This window comes from Rana temporaria, chromosome 7, assembly GCF_905171775.1.
Source record: "Rana temporaria chromosome 7, aRanTem1.1, whole genome shotgun sequence".
NCBI lineage: Eukaryota > Metazoa > Chordata > Amphibia > Anura > Ranidae > Rana > Rana temporaria.
The window spans coordinates 197,500,845-197,528,607 of record NC_053495.1 but is presented as its reverse complement, the minus strand read 5'-3'; the positions used below and the strand labels follow the sequence as shown (position 1 = coordinate 197,528,607).

The window sequence follows — 27,763 nt, the reverse complement described above, 5'->3', positions numbered from 1 at the left end:
ATAATTCGTTCCACAGTGACTTCTGTATGCAGTACAGCATGTGGCCAGTGGTGGGGGTGGGCGCCGGAGAGACTCTGAAAACATTTGGAGCAGCTTGGATACACTCAGGAACTGAGTTTCCGAGCAGCTCAGAACTGCTCAGAGTGCCACCAACGACCCCCCCCCCCCCCCCACCACCTCTAGCCAAACCACAGAGGCTTGAATCCTGCTCGTTTTGCGAGACAACACTCGCAAACAGTGTCAGGATTTTTTTTTTAATAGTTTGTATTGCGAAATGGTCTTTAACCACGTTGCTTGCGAGTAACGTGGTTAACGAGCGTTTCGCAATACGAGCACTTTTTTTTAAATCCGAACTCTGTTTGCGAGTGTTGTCTCGCAAAACGAGCAGTATTCAAGCCAAAGCGGTGTGCAGTACTGCGTTTGGCCTGAGGTGGGGGGGAGCACAGCAGCCGATCGTAGCCGTTCGGAAATGATCGGGAAAAACTCAGAAATTTGCCATTCCCGAGCCTTTTTGATGTTTCCCGAGGTTAACCGAGCTGTCCTCTGACCTTTTTGTGTGTTCCCGAGGCTCTCTGGCAAAAATGTGTCAAGTGTCCGAAGTGTCCGCCATAAGGTCGCAGTACCGATAAAAATTGCAGATCGCCGCCATTACTAGTAAAAAAAAAAAAAAAAAAAAATAATAAAAATGCCATAAAGCTATCCCCTATTTTGTAGGCGCTATAACTTTTGCGCAAACCAGTCAAACGCTTATTCCGATTTTCGTAAAAAAAAAAAAAGGTAGAATACGTATCGGCCTAAACTGAGGGAAATTTTTTTATTTTTATTTAGTGTTGGGGGATATTTATTATAGCAAAAAGTTTAAAAATATTCTTTTTTTTTTTTTTTTTTTTTACACAAAATTGTCGCTCTATTTTTGTTTATAGCGCAAAAAAATAAAAACCGCAGAGGTGATCAAATACCACCAAAATAAAGCTCTATTTGTGGGAAACAAAGGATGCCAATTTTGTTTGGGAGCCACGTCGCACGACCGCGCAATTGTCAGTTAAAGCGACGCAGTGCCGAATCGCAAAAAGTGGCCCGGTCATTGACCAGCAAAATGGTCCGGGGCTGAAGTGGTTAACCTGCCGCCCCCGCTTAACACATGTGCGTTGGCAAAAGGGTGTGCTTTTATATTTGCCTCACTGGGCGAATGGTGTTTCTGCGCTGAAAGCGCTTTTACTGCGCGCTCCCCAAGCTGTCAAAATCCCAACTAACAATTGGAGGCCGGCCGGACCAGCTTCCAATCATGTTGTTACTGGCAGCCAATTACAGTGGTCACTTGAGCGCAGATCCTTCCTGCCCCCTGGTTGTTCAGACCTTTTTAAAGGGACACTGGAGCAGGAAGAAACAAAGAGAAAAATCTCCAATAAACATGTAAGAGTTCTCCTTCGAGGATGGAGATGGGCTGAATTTTACCATTTAAAGGGGGAGGAAGGGAGGGGCGGCATCTATAGCAATGGTGTAATCATATGGTGCCTGTATGCCCGGGGGGTACATCTGACAGGTTCAAAGGGCACAGTCACTGCTTAGATTATACTCATTATTCTTCAAGTGGAATTTTACCTTCGTCAGAAAATTAAATCCTGCTAGATCACTTCAGGCCGGCCCCTTTTTAACAGGTATAGTTATGTAAAATATTAAAAATAAGAGCCAATACTGTTTGAAATCCTGTCTCACCCGGCTCTGCACATGCTCGGTTGCTCTCTCTATTTTTAGGCACTGTGCCAATATTTGTAGAGGCCGATCTGCTGACAATCTAAAGATTCACTGCTGTGCAGGGCCTCTGGGCTTCAGAAAAATGTCCGCCTCTTATAAGAACTGCTCCTGTTTCTTCTTACAAGAGGCGGACATTTTTCTGAAGCCCAGAGGCAATTTACAGTGCACACTAACTTTGGTAGCATAATTACTAATGTGGAATGTATGAGCTTTGTTAAAGAACAATATTTTGTTATTATGGGTAAAGTTCCGCTTTACAGCGGAGCTCCACCCTAAAGTGGAACTCCCGCTGATCGGAAACCTCCCCCCCCCTCCGGTGTCACATTTGACACCTTTCAGGGGGGAGGGGGGTGCAAAGACAGGTATTTGCACCCACTTCCCGCCACACAGTCTCGGGCAGACTGCGGGCATGACGTCACCTCCTGTCACCCCCATAGTGTTCTGGGAACACTCGGCTCCCAGTACACAGCGGGAGCCAATCGGCAGGCGTAGCGCGACTCGCGCATGCGCCGTAGGGAACCGGGCAGTGAAGCCGGAGCGCTTCACTTCCTGGTTCCCTCACCGAGGATGGCGGGGGGAGCAGCAGAGTGACGAACGATCGCTCGTCCTCTGCTGCGGATGGCGCTGGACTCCAGGACAGGTAAGTGTCTTAATATTAAAAGTCACCAGCTGCAGTATTTGTAGCTGCTGGCTTTTTTAATTTTTTTTTTTTTTTCAGCGGACAACAAAATGTAAGATGAGAGCAGACAGGATTTTTAATGCAGAAGAAACATGCTATGTGTCTTCCGCATTAAAGTTGCTTGCCTGCCTGTCTGCAGTGTACTTCATCAATGCCGACATGAACTCCCTTGCATGCATGGGACAGGAGTGACGTCATCTGAGCCCCGGCCCATGGAAACGGCAGGGGATCCCCATACCCATAAGCAGGGCCACCACCAGGAATTATGAGGCCCCTTGCACAGCTTCAGGCATTGGCCCGCTGGAGCAGAGAACCGGGGGGGGGGGGGGGGGGGGGCTGCCGCTGCTAATTGAGAAGCGGGGGACCAAAAACAAAAATTATTAAAAAGGGCGGGGGGGGGGGGATGGGTAGCCACCTGGGGACCAATGTATTTGATAAACCGTTTTGCTAATATTATGTGACATAAAAAAAACTGCAGCTACTGCCATTTTATTCTCCAGTGTCTCTGGTTTCAGACATTTAGATGGAACGTTTGAGGGTTTTAACCAATCATCATGCCTAAAATGTTCATGTTGACATGTAAAAGAAAGTCTCTGGGAGCAGAAAGGTTGAAGGAGCGGGGGAAGGGGGGAGATAACTAGCTGGGATCGAGCGCCGAGTCTAGAAAGGGGTTAACATGTAAAACCTTGTACAGTATAACTTTTTAGCGAGTAAACCTCGTGGCGTTGGGCAGTCCTGGGAATTGTAGTTCATTACCTATATAAATAAACCTGCCTATATTCTGTGCTTCTCATGTACTTACACTTCTTTTTTTTTTCTTTTGTGTTTCAGAAAATATTCAATTCATTTGTATATACAGAGAAAATTTCAAATGGTGAAAGTGAAGTACAGCAAGTAAGTAATATTGATAATTCTCCTATCTCTGTGGATTGGCTTCCACTTCTTACCAGTAATGTCATTGACAATAATAATGTCATTTGTTCATCAAACTTGGGTGTTCCTTTGCTATAGCGCTAGCAAATCTCGTATATTGCACTTTATCGTATATATGGATGTTTATTGTGTTTGCGAGAAATAGAAAAAACGGCGCGCACATTGCCAACATCCGTAAATAATATATTAGAGAAAAAAAGGGAGCCCAAAAGTAAACCCTGTTCGGACTTTAACGGCGCAGTAAACAATAGAGATACATAAAAAAAAATGTAATAGAAAAAGGACACATACATGAAATATAAGGACTATATGAATGTTAAAAATCATACATATAGATGGGGCTGGGCGATTTAAAATCTAAACGAATCAAGGTTGTGTTTTTTTTTTTTTTTTTTTTTTGCGAGGCCGCAGCTTCGGCCTAGTCCACCGCGATCCTGGGAAAGAGCCGCGGACTTGGCCCGAAGCCACGGCCTCGCCTAAAAAAAAAACCCGAGATCCTTTGGAAAAGGCTGCTGGCGGCGTCCGGACTCGCGGCCTTTTCCCAGGATCGCAGCGAGCTGCAGGCAGTATTTTTTTTTTAAGACGAGGCCCCAGCTTCGGCCTAGTCCCACGGACTAGACCGAAGCCACGGCCTCGCCTAAAAAATCCTGCTCTCAGCGATCCTGGGAAAAGGCTGCGAGCGACGTCCGGCCTTTTCCCAGGATCGCAGCGAGCTGCAGGCAGTGTTTTTTTTTTTTTTTAGGCGAGGCTTCGACCTAGCCCGCGGAGCGCCAACCTATGGGGGGGGAAAAAATTGATTTGATCAAAATTTGAATCGATTTGCCCTCGCAACTTGATTCAAATCGATTTTTTTCCCAGCCCTACATGTACATACATATTATATGATGAGAACCCGAGTGCATCAACGCATTTCACTGTTGAGCTTCTTCAGGATGCAGTTCAGGATACAATGATTGCAAATGCAAAAAAGGAACTCGCTATATGAAAACAAAAACATAAATTTATAATTGGTTATAACACATCCATTTTTATGAAAGCATTGATGCACTCGGGTTCTCATCTTGTATGTTTTTTTATGTATTTGTCCTTTTTTCTATCTTTTTTTTTTTTTTTTTTTTTATTATGTATCCCTATTGTTTACTGTGCCGTTAAAGTTTGAACAGGGTTTACTTTTGGGTTCCCTTTTCCCCATTTTTTTTTTCTCTAAGTTATTGTGGTTGCCTATTGTACTGTCACCTCTTTTTTTCCCTGAAAACAATCAAACGTATTCTTTAACCCCTTCCCGCGTACAGAACGCCAATATGCGGCCTCATGTAAAGAGGGTCTTCATGCGTATCAGAGGCTGTATCGGTCACTACATAAGCCCACCCTTGTGTTTTCTTCCTCTTGTGAATGGAGAGAAAGGTGCGTTTGTATAAAGGATACATTGTATAATGCAGTGCATCGTTTTCTCCTTGGAGGGGAGAAAGAGGTAAACAAACAAAGTGTGTAAAAAAATAAATAATAATTAATAATCATTAAAGAAAAACTAAAGTTTTTAAGTAAAAAAAAAAAAGCTAGGTCAAGATTTCATCTAGTTCAGTGCCAGGTCTGTGTTGAGCCTCATACACACGATCGGATTGCCAGCGGACAAATCCTTGGAATTTTGTGCGAAGGATGTTGGCCGTGAACTTGTTCTGCATACAGACGGCAGAACTTTTTCAGCCATACACAAAACTATGTCGTTTTTTCAACTCTTTAGCGCCAATCTTTGGTCAACTTCTGCTAATGTTGTCTTATGGTTAGCATTGCTTCTGAGCATGCGTGTTTTGTACTTTTACATTTTTTTCCAATGGACTTGTGTACACACACGATCGGATAATCCGACAAGATACATTTGTTGGAAAATTTTAAAGCGTGCTATAAAACATTTGTTTTCGGAAATTGCGACAATTGTCCGATGGAGAGTACAAACAGTCGGATCTTCCGACAAAACGCGTCCATCACACATTTGTTGTCTGAAAATCCGATCGTGTGTACGAGGCTTTACACTAACCCTGGCAAACCTTGATCCTTCCTTTTTTTCCATTTTATTTATTTTCAATTTTTTTTTATTACACACTTTGGTTTGTACAGGATTTATATAGCGCCAACAGTTTGCACAGCGCTTAACAAAATGAAAGCAGACATTATAGTTGCATTACAATTTGGTACAAGAGGAATCGAGGGCCCTGCTCATTAGAGCTTACCTTTTGTATCATTTGATCCTTCCTCCTAGATTGTAATAGCTTTGGGGGGATGAGCTGATGGAGGAAGCAAAACAGTGTTGTATAGAAGCAGGATAGGCTTCTTTAACCACTTAAGGACCGCCTAACGCCGATATACGTCAGCAGAATGGCATGGCTGGGCACGCCGCCTTTAAGAGACCAGCCGTGGGTCGCGCGTGCGACCCGGTCCGAAGCGCCGGGACCCGATCACCGCCGGTGTCCCGTGATTGGTCACAGGAGCTGAAGAACGGGGAGAGGTGAGTGTAAACAAACCTTCCTGTTCTTCACTGTGGCAGTGTCAGTGATTGATGGTTCCCTGATATAGGGAACGACAATCACTGATGTCACACGTCCAGCCACACCCCCCTACAGTTAGAAACACACACAAGGTCACACTTGACCCCTACAGCGCCCCCTAGTGGTTAACTCCTAAACGGCAATTGTCATTTTCACAGTAATCGGTGCATTTTTATAGTACTTTTCGCTGTGAAAATGACAGTGGTCCCAAGAATTTGTCAAAATTGTCTGTGTCCGCCATAATGTCGCAGTCACTAAAAAAAAATCGCTGATCGCCGCCATTAGTAGTAAAAAATAAAATGACAATTAATAAAAATGCCATAAAACTATCCCCTTATTTTGTAAACTCTATAAATGTTGCACAAACCAATCAAAGGCTTTTTTTTTTTAACCAAAAATGGGTAGAATACGTATTGGCCTAAACTGAGGAAGAACATTTTTTTATATCCTTTTTTGGGGATATTTATTATAGCAAAAAGTAAAACATATTTTTTTTTCTTCAAAATTGTCGCTCTATTTTTGTTTATAGCGCAAAAAAAAAACACCAAAAGAAAGCTCTTTTTGTGGGGGAAAAGGGACGTCAATTTTGTTTGGGAGCCACGTCGCACGACCGCGCAAATTGTCAGTTAAAGCGACGCAGTGCCAAATCGCAAAAACTGGCCAGGTCCTTTTTACCTGCATAATGGTCCGGGTCTTAAGTTGTTTAAAGAGAAGGGTTTTCAGGGATCGTCTAAAGATGGACAGATTGGGGTAGGGCGTTCCAAAGGATGGGAGAAGCTCTGGAGAAATCCTGTTTTACATTTTCCTCTCCTGCAAGGAGAGGGAGATACAATGCATCATTCTCTTTATTCAAAAGAGGAAGTAAACACAGGGGGTGGCCTCACAGTGACTAATCACTGTGATAGCCAATCGGAGGCTATTACAGTGTCCAGGTGACCTGGAGCCGACAGCACTACATACTATTGGGGACTGAGTATCGCCTCCACCCATCTTTGGCCAGGTCACCTTTTGTCTATAACAGTACTTGGGTCCTGATCGTTAGTACAAGATATATATGGGCACTGAGAAAGAAATGGGATACACATTAAAAGGGGTAAACAATACACAAAGGGGGGAAAAAGAAGGAAGGGGGGAAAAAGAAGGAAGGGGGGGGAGAAGGAAGGGGAAGGGGGGGGAAAAGAAGGAAGGGAAGAGAAGTAATTTTCTTTTTTTTTTTTTTTTTTTTTGTAGGGGGAGGGGGTACTGGATGGGCTGCTCTGATCTGTCTTTGAGAGGTTTATATTCCTCTTTTTGAGGATAAAAGAGAAGGTGCTACGATATAGAGACCTACTGTAGGTGCATGATTTAGAGGATGGAGCCAACTATGTACCCATCAAATACAAAAAAAAAAAAAAAAGGATCCAGGGCTCTTGGTAAGAGCTCGGTCTCCACGTTGGGAGCGCGCTGCGCAGCACGCTCCCAGCACAAAGGGAAGATATCCATATATTCGGCCCAAAGGAAAAAAGCCAACTTCTGTAAGGCTGCATATATGTGTGCGATCGGCGGGAAGGGGGTTAACAAACAGCCGATCAAAAAAAAATACCCTGCTCAACTTTTTTTTTTTTTTTTTTTTTTTTTTTTAAACTTTTTAAACCAGTTAAAGTCCAGGACATTTAAAAAAAAAACCTAAGTATGGCAAACGGTTAAAACGGTTTTAAAGTCCGGGGCCTTTTCCAGCGCACAGTTAAAGTAAACGCCAAGTCCAGGTAACCTGATATTTCTGCCTATGGGAAGACGCTTTGTCTTGACTGAAGATCTGCTGTAATTTGAAGATCATTAACTGTTGCCTCATGCAGGATCTTAGTCTTTTTTTTGTTTTGTTCTCGGTCCCATGATTCCAGAGCATTTCCCCAACAAACGCCCTCTCTGTAATAATTTTTCACCCACGTAAGAGCTGGAACAGCCACAAGAGAGTATAAATAAATCAACATTCATAGAGAGTTCCAATCATGGCATTCCTCCAGACTGTCAGCGATCCTGTTACCGAAAATGTTTGCTGACCTTCGACCTTCCGGCGTTTTGGAGCCAGATGAGCTGCGCCGGCCTGTGAAGGGTTAAAGCACTTGTCCTGAAGTGTTCCCCCCCCCCCCCAAGTTAGGGCCCAGTAATCTGACACTGTGTAAACTGAGGCCGGTGAGATCACCCAGAGCCAGCAGGGAACGTCTTTCAGTGCTCCGGAGGCCGCAGAGCGCAGATTTTTTACAGGCCAGATGTGATTATAAACGAGCGCTGGAGTAAAATCTCAGGCCTAGTCTGTCATTCAGAGGAGCGTTTAGGAGTTTACCAGAGACTGATGGATTGGCCTGAGATTTCGTAAAAGAACAAGTATGCCATTTGTTTTTTCTATAATAAAGCAGAGCTAACCCCAATCGCTAACATTTCATACATGCTTATGTAACTTTGAAACTTGTGTTTGATCTTTCTGCTGCTTTCATTAAAGCAGAGTTCCTCCAATTTTTTTTTTAAAGTCGGCCGCTACAAATACTGTAGTGCTGACTTTTAAAATGAGGACACTTACCTGTCCAGGGCTCCCGTGATGCCGGCAGCCGAAGCCAATCAGTCCCTCGGCTTGCTGGTGCTGCCATCTTCGGTAAGGGAATCAGGAAGTGAAGCCTTGTGGCTTGAGGCTCCATTCACACCTAGGCGTTTTTAACGCCTGAAGCGCGACGCTACAATACGCCGGAGGGTCAAAATTACATTAGTCTCTATAGAGACTGTTCACATCTCAACGCCGAACGCTGAAACGACGATCGCCTGAAGCTCAAACAAGTCCCGGACCCTTTTTTGTCGCGCGTATCGGGCAGTTTGGGCGTATTTGAGCGTTTCCATTTCCCATAGAAAGTAATGGAAACGCTTGATTCAAGCGACTTGCGCGACAACGGGCGTTTGCTACGGGCGTTTCGTCGCTTTAATCAATAGAACTTGTCGCCCATGCAGAAGATTAAAAAAATCTACCAACATAGCAACAAGTGATGAAAAGATGATAATTTTTCCTATTGGCTAAAATAAAAAACGTCGAAGTACAAAAACGTCGGACAACGCTGTATGCAAACGCGCAAATAAGCATGAATACGCGCGACAAAACGCCAGAAAAAAACACCGGAAATAACGACCGACCACTCGGGTGTGAATGCAGCCTTACTTCCTGGTTCCCTGCTGCACATGCGCAAGTTGTGCTGCGTGATCTGAATGGTCCCTGTTGTCTTCTGGGACCTGTGTGTCTCCCAGAAGACATTGGGGGGGGCGGAGGAGGTGCCGGAAGTGGCGTAGACAGCTGCAGGGGGCTCAGCTATCTATGTCAGGAAGTGGGAGAAAAATACCTGTATTAGACAGGTATCTGCTTCCCCCTCCCCCTGAAAGGTGCCAAATGTGACAACAGAGGGGGAGAGGATTCCCAAAAGCACAAGTTCCATTTTTGGGTGGAACTCCGCTTTAAAATGACTCACCAGGGACTTTGGCACCGTAAGAGTGATTTATATATATTAAAAAAAAAAAACGCATACTTGCCTCCACTGTGCAGTTTGTTTTGCACAGTGTAGCCCCAAACCTCGTCTTCTGGGGTTCCCCGGCGGCGCTTGCAGCTCCTCCTCGCATTGGTAGACCCCCTGGGAAAAGCGCTCTTCCTGGGGGGTTACCCTGAGGGCGCGCTCCAGAGTCCTGCTTTTTGTGTTTGCCCGCTGTCAGCTGAAAACTGTTAAAGGGAGTGCAGAACGAACTGTGATCCACAGGAGAAATACAACCTTCTCCTTTGAAGGGGTTGTAAAGGCTTGTGTTTTTTTCATCCTATGCATTAAGGTGAAAAAACACCTTGCAGTGTCCAGCCCCCCCGTTTTACTTACCCGAGTCCCGAATTTCTGTGGGCGCAATCCCGCGTCGCTCTCTCCATGGCTCTTCATTGGATAGATTTCAGCGCAGCCATTGGCTTCCGCTGCTGTCAATCAAATCCAATGACGTGGGCACCGGGGGGGTGGGGCCAAGTCATACACTCGCCATCTACGGACGCCGAGTGTATGACACAGGAGCGCGCCCACGCGGTAACACTCTCGGGAGAGAGCTTTCCAGAGGGGGCTATCTAATGCGGGGAGGGCTTCCGTTGGACCCCAGAACCTTGTCGCATGCGCCCCATGGCTCGCCGCCTTGTCGCCTGCGCCCCCTGGCTCGCCGCCTGCATCCCCTGGCTTGTTGCCTGTATTTTTTGCGCTATAAACAAAAAAAAGAGCGACAATTTTGAGAAAATGCTAAAATTTTAACTTTTTTGCTATAATAAATATCCCCAAAAAAGATATAAAAAAAAAACTTTTTTTTTTTCTCAGTTTAGGCCGATACGTATTCTTCTACATATTTTTGGTGAAAAAAAATCGCAATAAGCGTTTATTGATTGGTTTGCGAAAAATGTATAGTGTTTACAAAATAGGGGATAGATTTATGGCATTTTTATTAACCACTTCCCGACCGCCGCATGTACATTTACGTCGGCAGAATGGCACGTACAGGCACATTGGCGTACCTGTACGTCCCTGCCTAGACGTGGGTCGGGGGTCCGATCGGGACCCCCCCTGGTATTTGCGGCGGTCGGATTCCCTCGGGGAGCGATCCGGGACCATGGCGCGGCTATTCGTTTATAGCCGCTCCGTTGCGATCGCTCCCCGGAGCTGAAGAACGGGGAGAGCCGTATGTAAACACGGCTTCCCCGTGCTTCACTGTGGCGGCGTATCGATCGAGTGATCCCTTTTATAGGGAGACTCGATCGGTGATGTCAGTCCTACAGCCACACCCCCCTACAGTTGTAAACACACACTAGGTGAACCCTAACTCCTACAGCGCCCCCTGTGGTTAACTCCCAAACTGCAACTGTCATTTTCACAATAAACAATGCAATTTAAATGCATTTTTTGCTGTGAAAATGACAATGGTCCCAAAAATGTGTCAAAATTGTCCGATGTGTCCGCCATAATGTCGCAGTCACGAAAAAAATTGCTGATCGCCGCCATTAGTAGTAATTTTTTTTTTTTATAAAAATGCAATAAAACTATCCCCTATTTTGTAAACGCTATAAATTTTGCGCAAACCAATCGATAAACGCTTATTGCAATTTTTTTTTTATTTTTTTTTTTACCAAAAATAGGTAGAAGAATACGTATCGGCCTAAACTGAGGAAAAAAAAATTTTTTAGATATGTTTTTGGGGGATATTTATTACAGCAAAAAGTAAAAAATATTGCATTTTTTTCAAAATTGCTCTATTTTTGTTTATAGCGCAAAAAATAAAAACCGCAGAGGTGATCAAATACCACCAAAAGAAAGCTCTATTTGTGGGGAAAAAGTACGCCAATTTTGTTTGGGAGCCACGTCGCACGACCGCGCAATTGTCTGTTCAAGCGATGCAGTGCCGAATTGTAAAAACCCCTTGGGTCATTTAGCAGCATATTGGTCCGGTCCTTAAGTGGTTAATTAAATTTTATTTATTTTTTTACTAGTAATGGCAGCGATCTTTTTTTTTTTTTTCGTGACTGTTTCATTATGGCGGACACTTTTGACAAATTTTTGGGACCGTTGTCATTTTCACAGCGAAAAGTGCTATAAAAATGTACTCATTACTGTGAAAATGGCAATGGCAGTGAAGGGGTTAACCACTAGGGGGGCGCTAAGGGGTTAAGTGTGCTCTAAGGTAGTGATTCTTACTGTAGGGGGGCGTGATCGTCGCTGTCACGGAGCTTTGGACTGGGTCGCGAGCGTGCCACCCCGCGGCTTGGCTCTTAAAGGCAACGTGCCTGTGCCCAGCCGTGCCCTTCTGCCGACGTATATCGGCGTGAAGGGGTCCTTAAGTGGTTAAAGGGGTTGTAAAGGTACAATTTTTTTTCCTAAATAGCTTCCTTTACCCTAGTGCAGTCCTCCTTCACTTACCTCATCCTTCCATTTTGCTTTTAAATGTCCTTATTTCTTCTGAGAAATCCTCACTTCCTGTTCTTCTGTCTGTAACTCCACACAGTAATGCAAGGCTTTCTCCCTGGTGTGGAGTGTCGTGCTCGCCCCCTCCCTTGGACTACAGGAGAGTCAGGACGCTCTCTACGTTGCAGATAGAGAAAGGAGCTGTGTGTTAGTGGGCGTCCTGACTCTCCTGTAGTCCAAGGGAGGGGGCGAGCATGACACTCCACACCAGGGAGAAAGCCTTGCATTACTGTGTGGAGTTACAGACAGAAGAACAGGAAGTGAGGATTTCTCAGAAGAAATAAGGACGTGTAAAAGCAAAATGGAAGGACGAGGTAAGTGAAGGAGGACTGCACTAAGGTAAAGGAAGATATTTAGGGAAAAAAAAATTGTACCTTTACAACCCCTTTAAGGTAAAATGATAATATTGATTGGGAATAGGAGACTGAAGCCACGTTGTAGCTGCACACTTGGCCATTGTCAGTCTGGGCGCGTGGAGCCGCTCGCTCAAGCTCCGACCTCGATTAAAATTATTTCCCTTGCAAATGCATTTTTAAACAGCCTGATTTATCATGTGCCAAAATATGCTCTTGTATTCTTGCTATTTAATTTAAATTAGTTTCTGCTTCACTATAGGATTAAGGCCTGAGTGTTGATATCTTTAAAGCTTTACACCAACTAGCCGGGGGTTATTTATGAGACTCTCTTAACCTGTTTGTTCCTAGTCAACGGCGGCTGTTAATTCTTCACCGCAGAAACCGTTTTCAACCGCCTGCCCAGCCGTAATGTAAAAAAATCTTCACAATGTTTCTGCAGGGTGCTGGTAGAAGGGGATTGAGGTGTCGTGGAAAAAGCATGATATCGTTTTAAAGCCGAACTCCAGCTTAGGGCCTCATTCATTCAAGCGCTGAGGTCTGTACACCGTGAATTGGACGTTTTTTTTTTGTTTATGCATCCAGAGCCGCCGGGTGCTGTGTGTAAGCGGTCTATGGGAAGGTACTCGTGACACAGACATGTGGGTGTGCATCCCGCCCAACGCACACGGTTTTGCGTTCAGGACTGCTTGGCATGGCAAATTAAGGCAGCCGCTGCATCCCCATAGATTTACCAAGGCCATATGCACACTGTATGCTCTTGACGCTTTTTTCTCCTACAGTAGTTTAGAAGTAGTAAAAAGCTGCGTTTTTGCATGGGCGTTAATGAATACCCACGTGCGTTAACGCGTCTGACCTTCATTCTATTGGCCAGATTTCTGCCCATTCGAATGCAAAAATGCGGGAACGTGCCTAGCGTTACTGAGTATAAGTAGCTTTTGAGCCTTTTTTTATGCTTTTTAAGGCATTCACACTACGGGCCGTTCGGGTCCGTCTGTCACGGACCTGAATGGCTGCTCCATGCATCGCTATGGAGCGTTGGATGTCAGCGGAGACACGTCGGCTGACATCAGATCCGCTAAAAACAGACGTATGGGGGCCACGTCCCCATCCGTCCATGCGCATCGGATCGGGTAGGATTGGATGAAAACGGACAAGCTGTCCGTTTTCATCAGGTCGCTCCATAGGAGGACAGCGGTGCCCGACAAGCCCCTCCCCGCTCAGTGAGCAGAGAGAAGCTTGTCATCCGTCGGCTCAGCGGAGATCTGCGGACTGATCTCCCGCTGAGCTGACGGGAGCAGGCGGACTCCGTAGCGACGGAGTCTGCCTGTGTGAATGAGGCCTAATGCTTAAAAGCTCCTCTCCAAAAAAGTGATGATTTTTTTGTTTTTAAACGCCCCTGCCACCGAACTCTTGAAAATGCCTATAGTGTGCATTGACACATGGGCTATCATGATGGGTATGTGCCGGTCCGACAACGAGCGGTCAGGAGGGGGGTGGTGCTGGTTAAATGCTGACTGTTGTCACAGTGGCTGCGGTTGATGGGGCGCAGTTACGGTTGATGGGGCGCAGTTACGGTTGATGGGGCGCAGTTGTGGTTGATGGGGCGCGGTTGTGGTTGATGGGGCGCGGTTACGGTTGATGGGGCGCGGTTACGGTTGATGGGGCGCGGTTACGGTTGATGGGGCGCGGTTACGGTTGATGGGGCGCGGTTGCGGTTGATGGGGCGCGGTTGCGGTTGATGGGGCGCGGTTGCGGTTGATGGGGCGCGGTTGCGGTTGATGGGGCGCGGTTGCGGTTGATGGGGCGCGGTTGCGGTTGATGGGGGGCGCGGTTGCGGTTGATGGGGGGCGCGGTTGATGGGGGGGCGCGGCTGCGGTTGATGGGGGGCGCGGCGGCGGTTGATGGGGCGCGGCGGCGGTTGATGGGGGGGGCGCGGCTGCGGTTGATGGGGGGGGGGGCGCGGCTGCGGTTGATGGGGGGGGGGGGGCGCGGCTGCCGGCTGCGGTTGATGGGGGGGGGGGGGGGCGCGGCTGCGGTTGATGGGGGGGGGGGCGCGGTGTCGGCTGCGGTTGATGGGGGGGGGGCGCGGTGTCGGCTGCGGTTGATGGGGGGGCGGCGCGGTGTCGGCTGCGGTTGATGGGGGGGGGGGCGGTGTCGGCTGCGGTTGATGGGGGGGGGGCGCGGTGTCGGCTGCGGTTGATGGGGGGGGGGGGGCGCAGTGTCGGCTGCAGTTGATTTTCTTCCCAAAAATTTTGAGCACTGCCCAAAGTACATAGCATGTAACCGACACATGTAAGCTGATGAAAGTACATATAGCCTAGTTGTTGGAACATACCAGGAGATCAGCATAGATGTGATTCAGACATATATTGTGAAGGCTGTACATACCCTCACAGTTCTTTTAAAGTGACCCTGTCACCACAGTCACTTGTGCAGAAGGAACACCTAAAGAAAAGGCAATATACTTTTATAGCTTTCTGTGTTGAAAAGGTATTCCACACCGCCTGATGTGTGCAGTAGGGAGGAACCCATGGTGGAGGGGGGAGTAGGTATTCTGGTTGACTCGCTGACAGTCAGTATATTCCCCTTTTTTATTTTATTTTTTATTTTTTTTATCCTGACAGCTGGGTCACTGCGAAAATATTTAGACATTAACCAGACAGGAAATCTTTGTAACACATGAAACTGCAGTCCCTCTTTTCAAGCAGGTATGTGACCCATAAGGAAGGGCCGCTTTGAAACTGATAGGGGTTTTCATACAGGCTGTTTGGCCGGGGTAACTTTCCCCCCCCTCCCCGGTTATAACCAGAGCTTCATGGAGTGCCACATTATTGCTGGTTCTGCTGATGTAAATTGATACTTTAATGTTTTCATTCTCACGTTGTTACATTCTTTCACTTTTGGAGGAAAGTGTAAACATGGACCCCACTTGGGCCTCTTGCAGTGATAGAACTCGGCTGTAGACTTCATCCCCTGCATTTAGAGGCCAGAGAAAGAGTATTAGTGGCCTAGAGGGGGACAGGAATCTTCCTCCCGAGGGAGTTCTATTCTAGCCTGTTATTTTTTTTTTTTATCTTTTGCATATCGTATACAGTATTTTGTATCTTATTATTTTTTTTTTTTAATTACTTTAATACAAGATGAGATATTTTAGTATGTGTAATTCAATCAGAGTTAAAGGGGTTGTGAAGGTTTTTTTTTTTTTTTTTTTTTTTCTAAATAGGTTCCTTTAACCACTTACCTACAGGGCACTTTCACCCCCTTCCTGCCCAGGCCATTTTTCAGCTTTCAGCGCTGTCACACTTTGAATGAATGACTTGTATAGCGCTACTCATGCGAACTGAATCGCCTCTGGGCGCTTTTTCCAGCCAGAGTCTGCTTGGCTGGTGCGGTCATTTTACCCCGTAGGATCGTGACACGCTTGGGACACACAGTCATACACACAGATATACATATATATACTGGGCCAATTTGGACAAGATCCAATTTACCTACCAGCATGTCTTTGGAGTGTGTGAGGAAACCGGAGTACCCGGAGGAAACCCACGCAGGCACAGGGAGAACATGCAAACTCCAGGCAGATGGTGTCGTGGTCGGGATTCGAACCAGCGACCCTTTTACTGCTAGGCGAAAGTGCTACTCACTGCACCACTGTGACAATTACGCAGTCATGCAACACTGTACCCAAATGAAAATGTTATAATTTTTTCCCCCACAAATAGAGCTTTCTATTGGTGGTATTTGATCACCTCTGTTTTTTTTTTTTTTTTGAGCTATAAACAAAAGAGGGACAAGTTTAAAAAAAAAAACACTTTTTTACTTTTTGCTATAATGTCAATTTTTTTTTTTTTTAAAACAAAGTTTCTCCTCAGTTTAGGCGATATGTATTCTTCCACATATTTTTGGTAAAAAAAATCGCAATGAGCGATGAAAGTTTTTATAGCAGCTACAAAATAGGGGATAGATTTTTTTTTTTGTGCCTAGATTAAGGGCCCTTTCACACGGGGCGGATCCGTAAAGATGCGCCTCCGTGTGTCCGTAAGCTCAGCGGGGATCGCTCCGTAAATCCCCGCTGAGCCGTCGGATGACAGGGCGGTCTCCGCACACTGTGCAGGGACCGCCCTGTCTTTTGTCCGCTCTCCCCTATGGGGGATCAGATGAACACGAACCGTGTATCCGTGTTCATCCGATCTGATCCGCAGACGGAAGAAAAAATAGAGTTTACTTCCGTCCGCAAAATCGGATCTTTGCGGAGGCGGGTGATTACGGGTGTCAGCGGATGTTTATCCGCGGACACCCACAATCACATAGGGACCAATGTATGTCCCTTTTTCATCCGCAAACGGATGGATGAAAAAGTGGACATACGGTCCGGACCGCACGTCTGACAGGGGCCTAAGGCTTACCTGTAGGTGCAAAAAACATCTCCTTAATCTACACGGTTAAGGAGATATTTGCAGAAAGCTGTAGACAACCGCGCAGGCGCACTGAGCGTGCCGGTATTCTGAATGGGAAAATGCCGGGACCCGCGCGCATGCGTGTGACGTCATCGCCGCTCTGGCCAATCACAGCGCCGGAGTGGCGATACCCGGAATGCACTCGGAGGAGAGATGGCGGCGGAGTGGAATGAGGAGCATTTTGGGGGCTTCGATCTCAGGTAAGTGCCACATAATGAACTAGTATGCTATGCATACTAGCTCATTATGCCTTTTTTTTTTTTTTGGGGGGGGGGGTTACCATTTAGAAAATAAAAACAAACCTTTACAACCCCTTTTTAGTGGTTAATTGTGTTTTAAAGCAATAGTAGCTTTAGGGATAAGTATGTAGACAAGCTTGGCAGAGGTAACCTATAGGGAGGGTCTTGCCTTTCTGGTGATCTGTCGGTGGCACAGGAAGTAGTGCTCTATACACTCTGGCTATATATTATGGTAGTTGTGTAAAACTGAAGAAGAATGATGTATATTTTGGCAGATGAATACCTCACATGTATGTATATCAGCTGTGTATTTATCACCAGACATATTCTTCTTCTGCAGCCGTAGATTCGCATTCACTGTATTCACTTGATAAGATTGAAATCCTTCTGCCTTTTGAGATGTCAGGTTTTTTTTTCTTCTGAAAGCTTTCTTTTGAGATGCAAAGCTTCGGGGAGAAGGTACAGCGCTGCTGCTTGGGGGACTGGAGCGGATAAACAAAGGGGGCATCTGGGGAAAATTAGGCCAGATAAAAGGAACAGATAAGTTGGGAAAACCGGCTTCCATTGAAGGCACAAAAGGAACTGATATTCAAAAGGCTGTTTGAGGTTTTCTTGTAAGAGGAGAAAAACCCACTTAGAAAACATATTTACATATTTAACGCTATCGCACCTCTCCTCGCCTTCTCCCAGCAGGATTTTGTCATTCAATATTAATTTGTCTGTGTTCCTATTGTGTCTCCAGCTGGAATTGTAAACCAATTGCAGGTATTGACACAATGTGGAAACACTGGTGGCCCTACATAAGGGACATTATATTTTTTATGGGCCTGTTACTTTTTCTAATTACTGACCTGTTGAGAATTTTACATTTACACTGGCCCATTTCAGCATTACAAAGATCACAATTATTGTTTTAATAAATATGGGACCTCTCGACGGGTGGGCCTTGGTGCCAAGCGGCTGCATAGTTGCGTGAATACAGCTGAACAGAACACTCCCGATCGCTACTTTCACGGGTTCTAACATTCTAACGGAGTCGGTAAGTTCCGGTTCACACAAGGGCAACCCGACTTACAGCGCGACTTTGCAAGGCGACTTCAGCGCGACTTGGAGCATCTTACGTGAATTGAAGTTGCCTCCAGGACAGGCGACTTTGCCAGTGGCCAATCAAACAATAATCAGCTTCTGTGGGAGGGAGGGCTTTGCCTGAGAACTATTTTCTTTTCCTGTAAAGTTGCTTCAGTTAAAGTGGAGGTTCACCCAAAAAAAAACTATTTTTAACATTAGATTGAGGCTAATTTTACTAAGCAGAATCTGGTGTTTTTTTTTTTTTTTTATCAATGCAGTACTAACCGTTTTAGAGCCCATTCACATCTAGGCGACAAAACGCCGGACGCTTGTGCCGCTAGAGGGGAGAATTCCCATTGCTGTCTATGGAGATGGTTCACATCTCATAGACGCATTGAAAAAAAAGTCCCGGACCCTTTTTTTCAGGCGGCATTGGCGTTCGGCCATACAAAGCAATGGCAAGGCTTTGTAAAAAAAAAAAGTTACACACTCTCGGCAAAATACACCGCGTACGCGGCGTATCTTGTCGCGGAGGTGTGAATGGAGCCTTAGAGATCGATGTTCTCCGCGTCTTCCGGGTACGGGCATTCCTATTTGATTGACCGCTCTTCCGACCGTCGCATACAGCGCGTCACGAGTTCCCGAAAGTAGCCAAACATCGGTGCGCAGGTGCCGTATAGAGCCTCACCGACGTTCGGCTTCTTTCGGCAACTGGTGACACGCTGTATGCGACCGTCGGAAGGCTGTCAATCAAATGGGAACGCCCAGCCCCGAAGATCATACCCGGAAGCCACGGAGGACATCTATCTCTAAAACGGTATGTACTGCATTGATTTTAGAACACCCGATTCTGCCTAGTAAAATTGGCCTCAATCTAATGTTAAAAATTTTTTTTCGGGTGAACTCCCTCTTTAAGACAGTGATCCGACTTTGGAGGCAACTTCCATTGAAATCTATGGGTACAAGTTGCCTACAAGTTGCCTTTTAGTAGTACAGGAACCTTTTCTGAAGTCAGAGCGACTTCAGTAGTGTACATTAAAGCGGTTGTAAAGGTACAATTTTTTTTCCCCTAAATGGCTTCCTTTACCTTAGTGCAGTCCTCCTTCACTTACCTCATCCTTCCATTTTGCTTTTAAATGTCCTTATTTCTTCTGAGAAATCCTCACTTCCTGTTCTTCTGTCTGTAACTCCACATTGTAATGCAAGGCTTTCTCCCTGGTGTGGAGTGTCGTGCTCGCCCCCTCCCTTGGACTACAGGAGTGTCAGGACGCCCACTAACACACAGCTCCTTCTCTATCTGCAGCGTAGAGAGCGTCCTGACTCTCCTGTAGTCCAAGGGGGGGGCGAGCACGACACTCCACACCAGGGAGAAAGCCTTGCATTACTGTGTGGAGTTACAGACAGAAGAACAGGAAGTGAGGATTTCTCAGAAGAAATAAGGACATTTAAAAGCAAAATGGAAGGATGAGGTAAGTGAAGGAGGACTGCACTAAGATAAAGGAAGATATTAAGGGTTCTCATTCACTTCAATGGAATTTCTCATGTCGTGCGACTTGGGGCGACACAAGTCGGATCCCAAGTCGCTGTAGTGTGAACCGGCACTTAGAATGGATAACCTGAGCTTTATGAAAAAACATAGCTATCATCTTAGGAACTCTATGTGGAAGTTTGATGGAATATGGTCCAAGTGGATAGTGTATGTATCCTAAATTTTGATAGAGACCATTTGTATATCACTCTATTAAGAGGATTGCGCTCCTTTTCCCTTTTTTGGTGTGTAGTTTTGGATTGTTTGTTCCGTCCTGCAACGCGGGTAGTTTATTTTTTTATAAAAATAAAACATTTTGTATGTAAAATTGCATTTTTTTTTATTATTTCTGTTCACACCTGAGCATTTTTCAATTTGTGAAAATGCTAAGCTTTGAAGCTCCAAAACGCCCAACAAACAAAATCGCATTCATTTCAATGGCCCCTGTTCCTCAACATATGAGCGTATTGTCACCTAAAGCAAAACGCCTGAGGCTCAAAAAAGTACACAAGTTTTTTTTTTGGCGGACTACAAGTGTTTTTTGGCCTCAGACTTCAATAGAAACATCTGACTTGAGCAGAAAAAACGCTCAAAAAGCAGCTCTCCACCTCTAATTTCCTAACGGCTCCTAAAGTGCCCGTGCCCATTGAAATGAGCTTTTAACCCTTTTCCGGCCGCTAGCGGGGGTTAAAAGTGCCCCGCTATCGGGAGAAAATCGCTGCTAAAATGCCACCAAGAATAGCGGCGCTTTACTGCCGACGCCCACCCCAGTGTGAAAGTGCCCTTTAAAAAGCTTGTAAAAAGCTGAAAAAAAAGCCTAAAAAACTCTAGTAAATTGATATGCTCATATGTAAATGGAGCCTTAAAGGGGTTTTCCACCTTTTTTTTTTAAGTTTATTAAAAGTAGCTGCTGGCTTTTAATAAACTGACACTTACCTGCTCCACGGCTCCAGCGACGCACCGGCCGGGGCTCCGCTCCTCGCCCCCCCCTCGCCGGCTGGCGTCTTCATTCCTAGTGTGGGCACCCGGCAGTAACAGCTTTCGGCTTCACGGCCGGGCACCCACTGCGCAAGCGCGAGCGGCGCCGTCCGATTTCCAGCCCCTCGGCGGAAGGAGGAAGTGGGACAGGAAGTCCCCTTCTCCTGAAGCCCCCACTCCCCCCCCAAAAAAATTACATGCCAAATGTGGCATGTAAGGGGGCGAGGAGTGGGTTAAGAGGAAGTTCCATTTTTAGGTGGAACTCCTCTTTAATTAAACAAGCTGAAGTTAGAAGCTGATTGGCTACCATGCACAGTTGCACCAGATTCTGAGTGCACCATTTTTTGTAAATCTCCCCCTCAGTGTGATGTCATTGGCAATAGGCTCCACCCCATATGCGTTACGTCCTCCAGTCAAGACGTCCTCAGTAGGACACTATATTCTGTTGTAGAATGGTTTTGCAATAACTCAGGTGCTTCCCTCATAGGACTAAGAGTCCATTGAAAATTAGAGTTGCTGTGTTCTGTAGAGCTGTGTCTTATAGTTTGCTGTGTTCTCAGATTTGATACTGACGCTTCCTTTGTCCTTCTTTTTTTTTTTTTTTTTTTAGTTGGCCAAAAAGATTCGGGAAAAGTTTAACCGCTATTTGGATGTAGTGACCCGCAACAAGCAGGTGGTTGAGGCTTCCTATACCGCCCATTTGACGTCCCCACTCACCGCCATCCAGGATTGCTGCACAATTCCGCCGTCAATGATGGAGTAAGTTGTGTCTCTCTATGGTTACCCTCATTTTACTTTTGTATCTTACCTGCTCTACTGACAAGTCTACACAGTTTTTGTAGTGCTGCTGAACATTTACTTATTGTATTTATTATATACTGCTGTACATTTTGGATGGAGTTGTGTTTTAAAGCGGAGTGCCACCCTAAAAATGAACTTTCTATGAACATCTTGACTTTTTAATGTAAAAAAAAAAATTCCCCAAAATGTTTTACTCACTTCTATCTGGCTGTTACTAGGCAGATTTCGTAATCTGCCTAGTTCCTAGTCCTCGGTGGTTCAACTTCCTGTCCTAAGACCCCTTTGCCTCCTGGGAAATGATGACACTCATTTTCCAGAAGTCTCTGGGCATTACTGTGCCTAAAAAAACGCGTTATTTCCTTACAAGAAATGACGCGATTTAAGGCGGATCTCAGCGCCATTTTTTAAAAGGGAAGAAAGCCCCGTGTTGTCATAACGGGGCGGGTGAACGTTCCTCCATCGCAGCTTGTTGTCATGACGACAAAGCAAATGAACTGCGCTACGAGCGCCGCTCTACTGCGCACACATATTATGGGAACGGCCACAACATGAGCTGGAGCATGTAAGGAAAGTGATTACAATGATTTATTGATCGATTGGGGAGCTATTAATGTGTTAAATGAAATGTTTAATGTAATTAATTTTAACTTGCAAAAAAAAATTATGCCCGGAACCCCGCTCATTTAATAGCTTTTTGTTGTGATGGGTTTTTGCCATTTGTAATTTGCACATTCTTGCTGCTGTGTGTGTGTGTGTGTGTGTGTTAGCTGTGTGTGTGTGTGTTAGCTGTGTGTGTGTGTGTTAGCTGTGTGTGTGTGTGTTAGCTGTGTGTGTGTGTGTTAGCTGTGTGTGTGTGTGTGTTAGCTGTGTGTGTGTGTGTTAGCTGTGTGTGTGTGTGTTAGCTGTGTGTGTGTGTGTGTTAGCTGTGTGTGTGTGTGTTAGCTGTGTGTGTGTGTGTTAGCTGTGTGTGTGTGTGTTAGCTGTGTGTGTGTTAGCTGTGTGTGTGTGTGTTAGCTGTGTGTGTGTGTGTTAGCTGTGTGTGTGTGTGTTAGCTGTGTGTGTGTGTTAGCTGTGTGTTTGTGTGTGTGTGTTAGCTGTGTGTGTGTGTGTGTGTGTGTTTGTGTGTGTGTTAGCTGTGTGTTTGTGTGTGTGTGTGTGTGTGTGTGTGTGTGTGTGTGTTAGCTGTGTGTGTTAGCTGTGTGTGTGTTAGCTGTGTGTGTGTTGGCTGTGTGTGTGTTGGCTGTGTGTGTGTTAGCTGTGTGTGTGTGTGTTAGCTGTGTGTGTGTGTGTTAGCTGTGTGTGTGTTAGCTGTGTGTGTGTTAGCTGTGTGTGTGTTAGCTGTGTGTGTGTTAGCTGTGTGTGTGTGTGTGTGTGTGTGTGTGTGTGTGTGTGTGTTAGCTGTGTGTGTGTGTGTGTGTGTGTGTGTTAGCTGTGTGTGTGTGTGTGTGTGTTAGCTGTGTGTGTTAGCTGTGTGTGTTAGCTGTGTGTGTTAGCTGTGTGTGTGTGTGTGTGTGTGTGTGTGTGTGTTAGCTGTGTGTGTGTGTGTGTGTGTGTGTGTGTGTGTGTGTGTGTGTGTGTGTGTGTGTGTTAGCTGTGTGTGTGTGTGTGTGTGTGTGTGTGTGTGTGTGTTAGCTGTGTGTGTGTTAGCTGTGTGTGTGTGTGTTAGCTGTGTGTGTGTGTTAGCTGTGTGTGTGTGTGTGTGTTAGCTGTGTGTTTGTGTGTGTTAGCTGTGTGTTTGTGTGTGTGTTTGTGTGTGTGTGTGTGTGTTAGCTGTGTGTTAGCTGTGTGTGTGTGTGTGTTAGCTGTGTGTGTGTGTGTGTGTGTGTGTGTGTGTTAGCTGTGTGTGTGTGTTAGCTGTGTGTGTGTGTGTGTGTGTTAGCTGTGTGTGTGTGTTAGCTGTGTGTGTGTTAGCTGTGTGTGTGTTAGCTGTGTTTGTGTGTTAGCTGTGTGTGTGTGTTAGCTGTGTGTGTGTGTTAGCTGTGTGTGTGTGTTAGCTGTGTGTGTGTGTTAGCTGTGTGTGTGTGTTAGCTGTGTGTGTGTGTTAGCTGTGTGTGTGTGTTAGCTGTGTGTGTTAGCTGTGTGTGTGTGTGTTAGCTGTGTGTGTGTGTGTGTTAGCTGTGTGTGTTAGCTGTGTGTGTGTGTGTGTGTGTGTGTGTTAGCTGTGTGTGTGTGTGTTAGCTGTGTGTTTGTGTTAGCTGTGTGTGTGTGTTAGCTTGTGTGTGTTAGCTGTGTGTGAGCTGTGTGTGTGTGTGTGTTAGCTGTGTGTGTGTGTGTGTGTGTTAGCTGTGTGTGTGTGTGTGTGTGTGTGTTAGCTGTGTGTGTGTGTGTGTGTGTGTGTGGCTGTGTGTGTGTGTGTGTTAGCTGTGTGGCTGTGTGTGTGTTAGCTGTGTGGCTGTGTAGCTGTGTGTGTGTGTGTGTGTGTGTTAGGTGTGTGGCTGTGTGTGTGTGTGTGTTAGGTGTGTGGCTGTGTGTGTGTGTGTGTTAGGTGTGTGGCTGTGTGTGTGTGTGTGTGTGTTAGGTGTGTGGCTGTGTGTGTGTTAGCTGTGTGGCTGTGTGTGTGTGTGTGTTAGCTGTGTAGCTGTGTGGCTGTGTGTGTGTGTTAGCTGTGTGTGTGTGTGTGTGTGTGTTAGCTGTGTGTGTGTGTGTTAGCTGTGTGTGTGTGTGTTAGCTGTGTGTGTGTGTTAGCTGTGTGTGTGTGTTAGCTGTGTGTTAGCTGTGTGTGTGTGTGTGTGTTAGCTGTGTGTGTGTGTGTGTTAGCTGTGTGTTAGCTGTGTGTGTTAGCTGTGTGTTTGTGTTAGCTGTGTGTGTGTGTGTGTGTTAGCTGTGTGTGTTAGCTGTGTGTGTGTGTGTTAGCTGTGTGTGTGTGTGTGTGTGTTAGCTGTGTGTGTGTGTGTGTGTGTGTGTGTTAGCTGTGTGGCTGTGTGGCTGTGTGTGTGTGTGTGGCTGTGTGTGTGTGTGTGTTAGCTGTGTGGCTGTGTGTGTGTTAGCTGTGTGGCTGTGTGTGTGTGTGTGTTAGCTGTGTAGCTGTGTGTGTGTGTGTGTTAGGTGTGTGGCTGTGTGTGTGTGTGTTAGCTGTGTGGCTGTGTGTGTGTGTGTTAGCTGTGTGGCTGTGTGTGTGTGTGTGTGTGTGTGTGTGTTAGCTGTGTGTGTGTGTGTGTGTGTGTTAGCTGTGTGGCTGTGTGTGTGTTGGCTGTGTGTTAGCTGTGTGGCTGTGTGTGTTGGCTGTGTGTTAGCTGTGTGGCTGTGTGTGTTGGCTGTGTGTGTGTGTGTGTGTGTGTGTGTTAGCTGTGTGGCTGTGTGTGTGTGTGTTAGCTGTGTGGCTGTGTGTGTTGGCTGTGTGGCTGTGTGTGTGTGTGTTGGCTGTGTGGCTGTGTGTGTGTGTGTTAGCTGTGTGGCTGTGTGTGTTGGCTGTGTGTGTTGGCTGTGTGTGTTGGCTGTGTGTGTTGGCTGTGTGTGTTAGCTGTGTGTGTTAGCTGTGTTAGCTGTGTGTGTGTGTGTTAGCTGTGTAGCTGTGTGTGTGTGTTAGCTGTGTTGGCTGTGTGTGTGTTAGCTGTGTGGCTGTGTGTGTGTGTGTGTTAGCTGTGTGTGTGTGTGTGTGTTAGCTGTGTGTGTGTGTTAGCTGTGTGTGTGTGTGTTAGCTGTGTGGCTGTGTGTGTGTGTTAGCTGTGTGTGTTAGCTGTGTGTGTGTGTGTGTGTTAGCTGTGTGGCTGTGTGTGTGTGTTAGCTGTGTGGCTGTGTGTGTGTGTGTGTTAGCTGTGTGGCTGTGTGTGTGTGTGTTAGCTGTGTGGCTGTGTGTGTGTGTGTTAGCTGTGTGGCTGTGTGTGTTTTAGCTGTGTGTGTGTGTGTTAGCTGTGTGGCTGTGTGTGTGTGTTAGCTGTGTGTGTGTGTTAGCTGTGTGGCTGTGTGTGTGTTAGCTGTGTGTGTGTTAGCTGTGTGTGTGTGTGTTAGCTGTGTGTGTGTGTGTGTGTGTGTGTTAGCTGTGTGTGTGTGTTAGCTGTGTGTGTGTGTGTGTGTTAGCTGTGTGTGTGTGTGTGTGTGTGTGTGTTAGCTGTGTGGCTGTGTTAGCTGTGTGGCTGTGTGTGTGTGTGTGTGTGTGTGTTAGCTGTGTGTGTGTGTGTGTGTGTGTGTGTGTGTGTGTGTGTGTGTGTGTTAGCTGTGTGTGTGTGTTAGCTGTGTGTGTGTGTTAGCTGTGTGTGTGTGTGTTAGCTGTGTGTGTGTGTTAGCTGTGTGTGTGTGTGTGTTAGCTTGTGTGTGTGTGTGTTAGCTTGTGTGTGTGTTAGCTTGTGTGTGTGTTAGCTTGTGTGTGTGTTAGCTGTGTGTGTGTGTTAGCTGTGTGTGTTAGCTCTGTGTGTGTGTGTTAGCTCTGTGTGTGTGTGTTAGCTGTGTGGCTGTGTGTTAGCTGTGTGGCTGTGTGTGTGTGTGTGTGTGTTAGCTGTGTGTGTGTGGCTGTGTGTGGCTGTGTGTGTGTTAGCTGTGTGGCTGTGTGTGTGTTAGCTGTGTGTGTGTTAGCTGTGTGGCTGTGTGTGTGTTAGCTGTGTAGCTGTGTGTGTGTGTTAGCTGTGTAGCTGTGTGTGTGTGTGTGTGTGTGTGTGTTAGCTGTGTAGCTGTGTGTGTGTGTGTGTGTGTGTTAGCTGTGTAGCTGTGTGTGTTAGCTGTGTGGGTGTGTGTGTTAGCTGTGTAGCTGTGTGTGTGTGTGTTAGCTGTGTAGCTGTGTGTGTTAGCTGTGTGGCTGTGTGGCTGTGTGTGGCTGTGTGGCTGTGTGTGGCTGTGTGTGGCTGTGTGTGTGTTAGCTGTGTGGCTGTGTGTGTTAGCTGTGTGGCTGTGTGTGTGTGTGTGTGTGTGTGTGTTAGCTGTGTGTGTTAGCTGTGTGGGTGTGTGTGTTAGCTGTGTAGCTGTGTGTGTGTGTGTGTGTGTGTTAGCTGTGTAGCTGTGTGTGTTAGCTGTGTGGCTGTGTGTGTGTGTGTTAGCTGTGTGGCTGTGTGTGTGTGTGTGTTAGCTGTGTAGCTGTGTGGCTGTGTGTGTTGGCTGTGTGTTAGCTGTGTGTGTGTGTGTGTGTGGCTGTGTGTGTTAGCTGTGTGTGTGTTAGCTGTGTGTGTGTGTGTGTGTGTGTTAGCTGTGTGTGTGTGTTAGCTGTGTGTGTGTGTGTGTGTGTGTTAGCTGTGTGGCTGTGTGTGTGTTAGCTGTGTGGCTGTGTGTGTGTTAGCTGTGTGTGTGTGTGTTAGCTGTGTGTGTGTGTTAGCTGTGTGTGTGTGTGTGTTAGCTGTGTGGCTGTGTATGTTAGCTGTGTGGCTGTGTGTGTGTGTTAGCTGTGTGTGTGTTAGCTGTGTGGCTGTGTGTGTGTGTTTTAGCTGTGTGGCTGTGTGTGTGTGTGTGTGTTAGCTGTGTGGCTGTGTTTGTGTGTGTGTGTTAGCTGTGTGGCTGTGTTTGTGTGTGTGTGTTAGCTGTGTGGCTGTGTGTGTGTGTGTGTGTGTGTGTTAGCTGTGTGTGTGTGTGTTAGCTGTGTGTGTGTTAGCTGTGTGGCTGTGTGTGGCTGTGTGTGTGTGTTAGCTGTGTGGCTGTGTGTGTGTGTGTGTGTTAGCTGTGTGGCTGTGTGTGTGTTAGCTGTGTGTGTGTGTTAGCTGTGTGGCTGTGTGTGTTAGCTGTGTGGCTGTGTGTTAGCTGTGTGGCTGTGTGTGTGTGTTTTAGCTGTGTGGCTGTGTGTGTGTGTGTGTGTGTGTGTGTTAGCTGTGTGTGTGTGTGTGTGTTAGCTGTGTGTGTGTTAGCTGTGTGGCTGTGTGTTAGCTGTGTGGCTGTGTGTGTGTGTTTTAGCTGTGTGGCTGTGTGTGTGTGTGTGTGTTAGCTGTGTGGCTGTGTGTGTGTTAGCTGTGTGTGTGTGTGTGTGTGTGTGTGTGTGTTAGCTGTGTGTGTGTTAGCTGTGTGTGTGTTAGCTGTGTGTGTGTGTGTGTGTGTGTGTTAGCTGTGTGTGTGTTAGCTGTGTGTGTGTGTGTGTGTGTGTGTGTGTGTGTGTGTGTGTTAGCTGTGTGTGTGTTTTCTGCTGTCCCTGTGAAATATACTGCATTGTATTTTATCATAATGTATTGCCTGTTTCGTGGTGTTTAAAATTTTATTGCAACCTATTTATGTATGCTTTTGTACTGAATGCATTTTACATCATGGAAAAATTGTTTATATATATTTTTTTTTTTTTTTTTGCAAATAAGCTAATTTTATTTTTATTTTTTTCATCTTTTGTCTTAAAGTTTTGTCATTTGCTTAAAATATTTCCCTCCTGTTACCCATTCTGCCTAACCTAGATTCTCAGCAGCATCTATAAAAATGTTTTATTTAAAGCAATGCACCATCAATCCTAATTAAGTCCTTTTTAAAAGTGAATTATCTTTTATTACAATAGTTTATATTCAGCTGTAATCCAAACAATATGCCCGTCTCATAGGCAGCT

General features: G+C 46.1%; 1 protein-coding gene across 1 annotated transcript in view; it reads left to right on the top strand.

Annotated features, from left to right (window-relative positions):
• Positions 1-27,763, top strand: part of CACHD1 (cache domain containing 1) — a 194,454-nt gene that overhangs the window by 58,938 nt on the left and 107,753 nt on the right. Inside the window, exons 2-3 of the mRNA XM_040360771.1 lie at positions 3,266-3,328; positions 21,134-21,282. Of these exons, the coding sequence (XP_040216705.1) occupies positions 3,266-3,328; positions 21,134-21,282 (212 nt within the window). The remainder of the gene's footprint in view (positions 1-3,265; positions 3,329-21,133; positions 21,283-27,763) is intronic.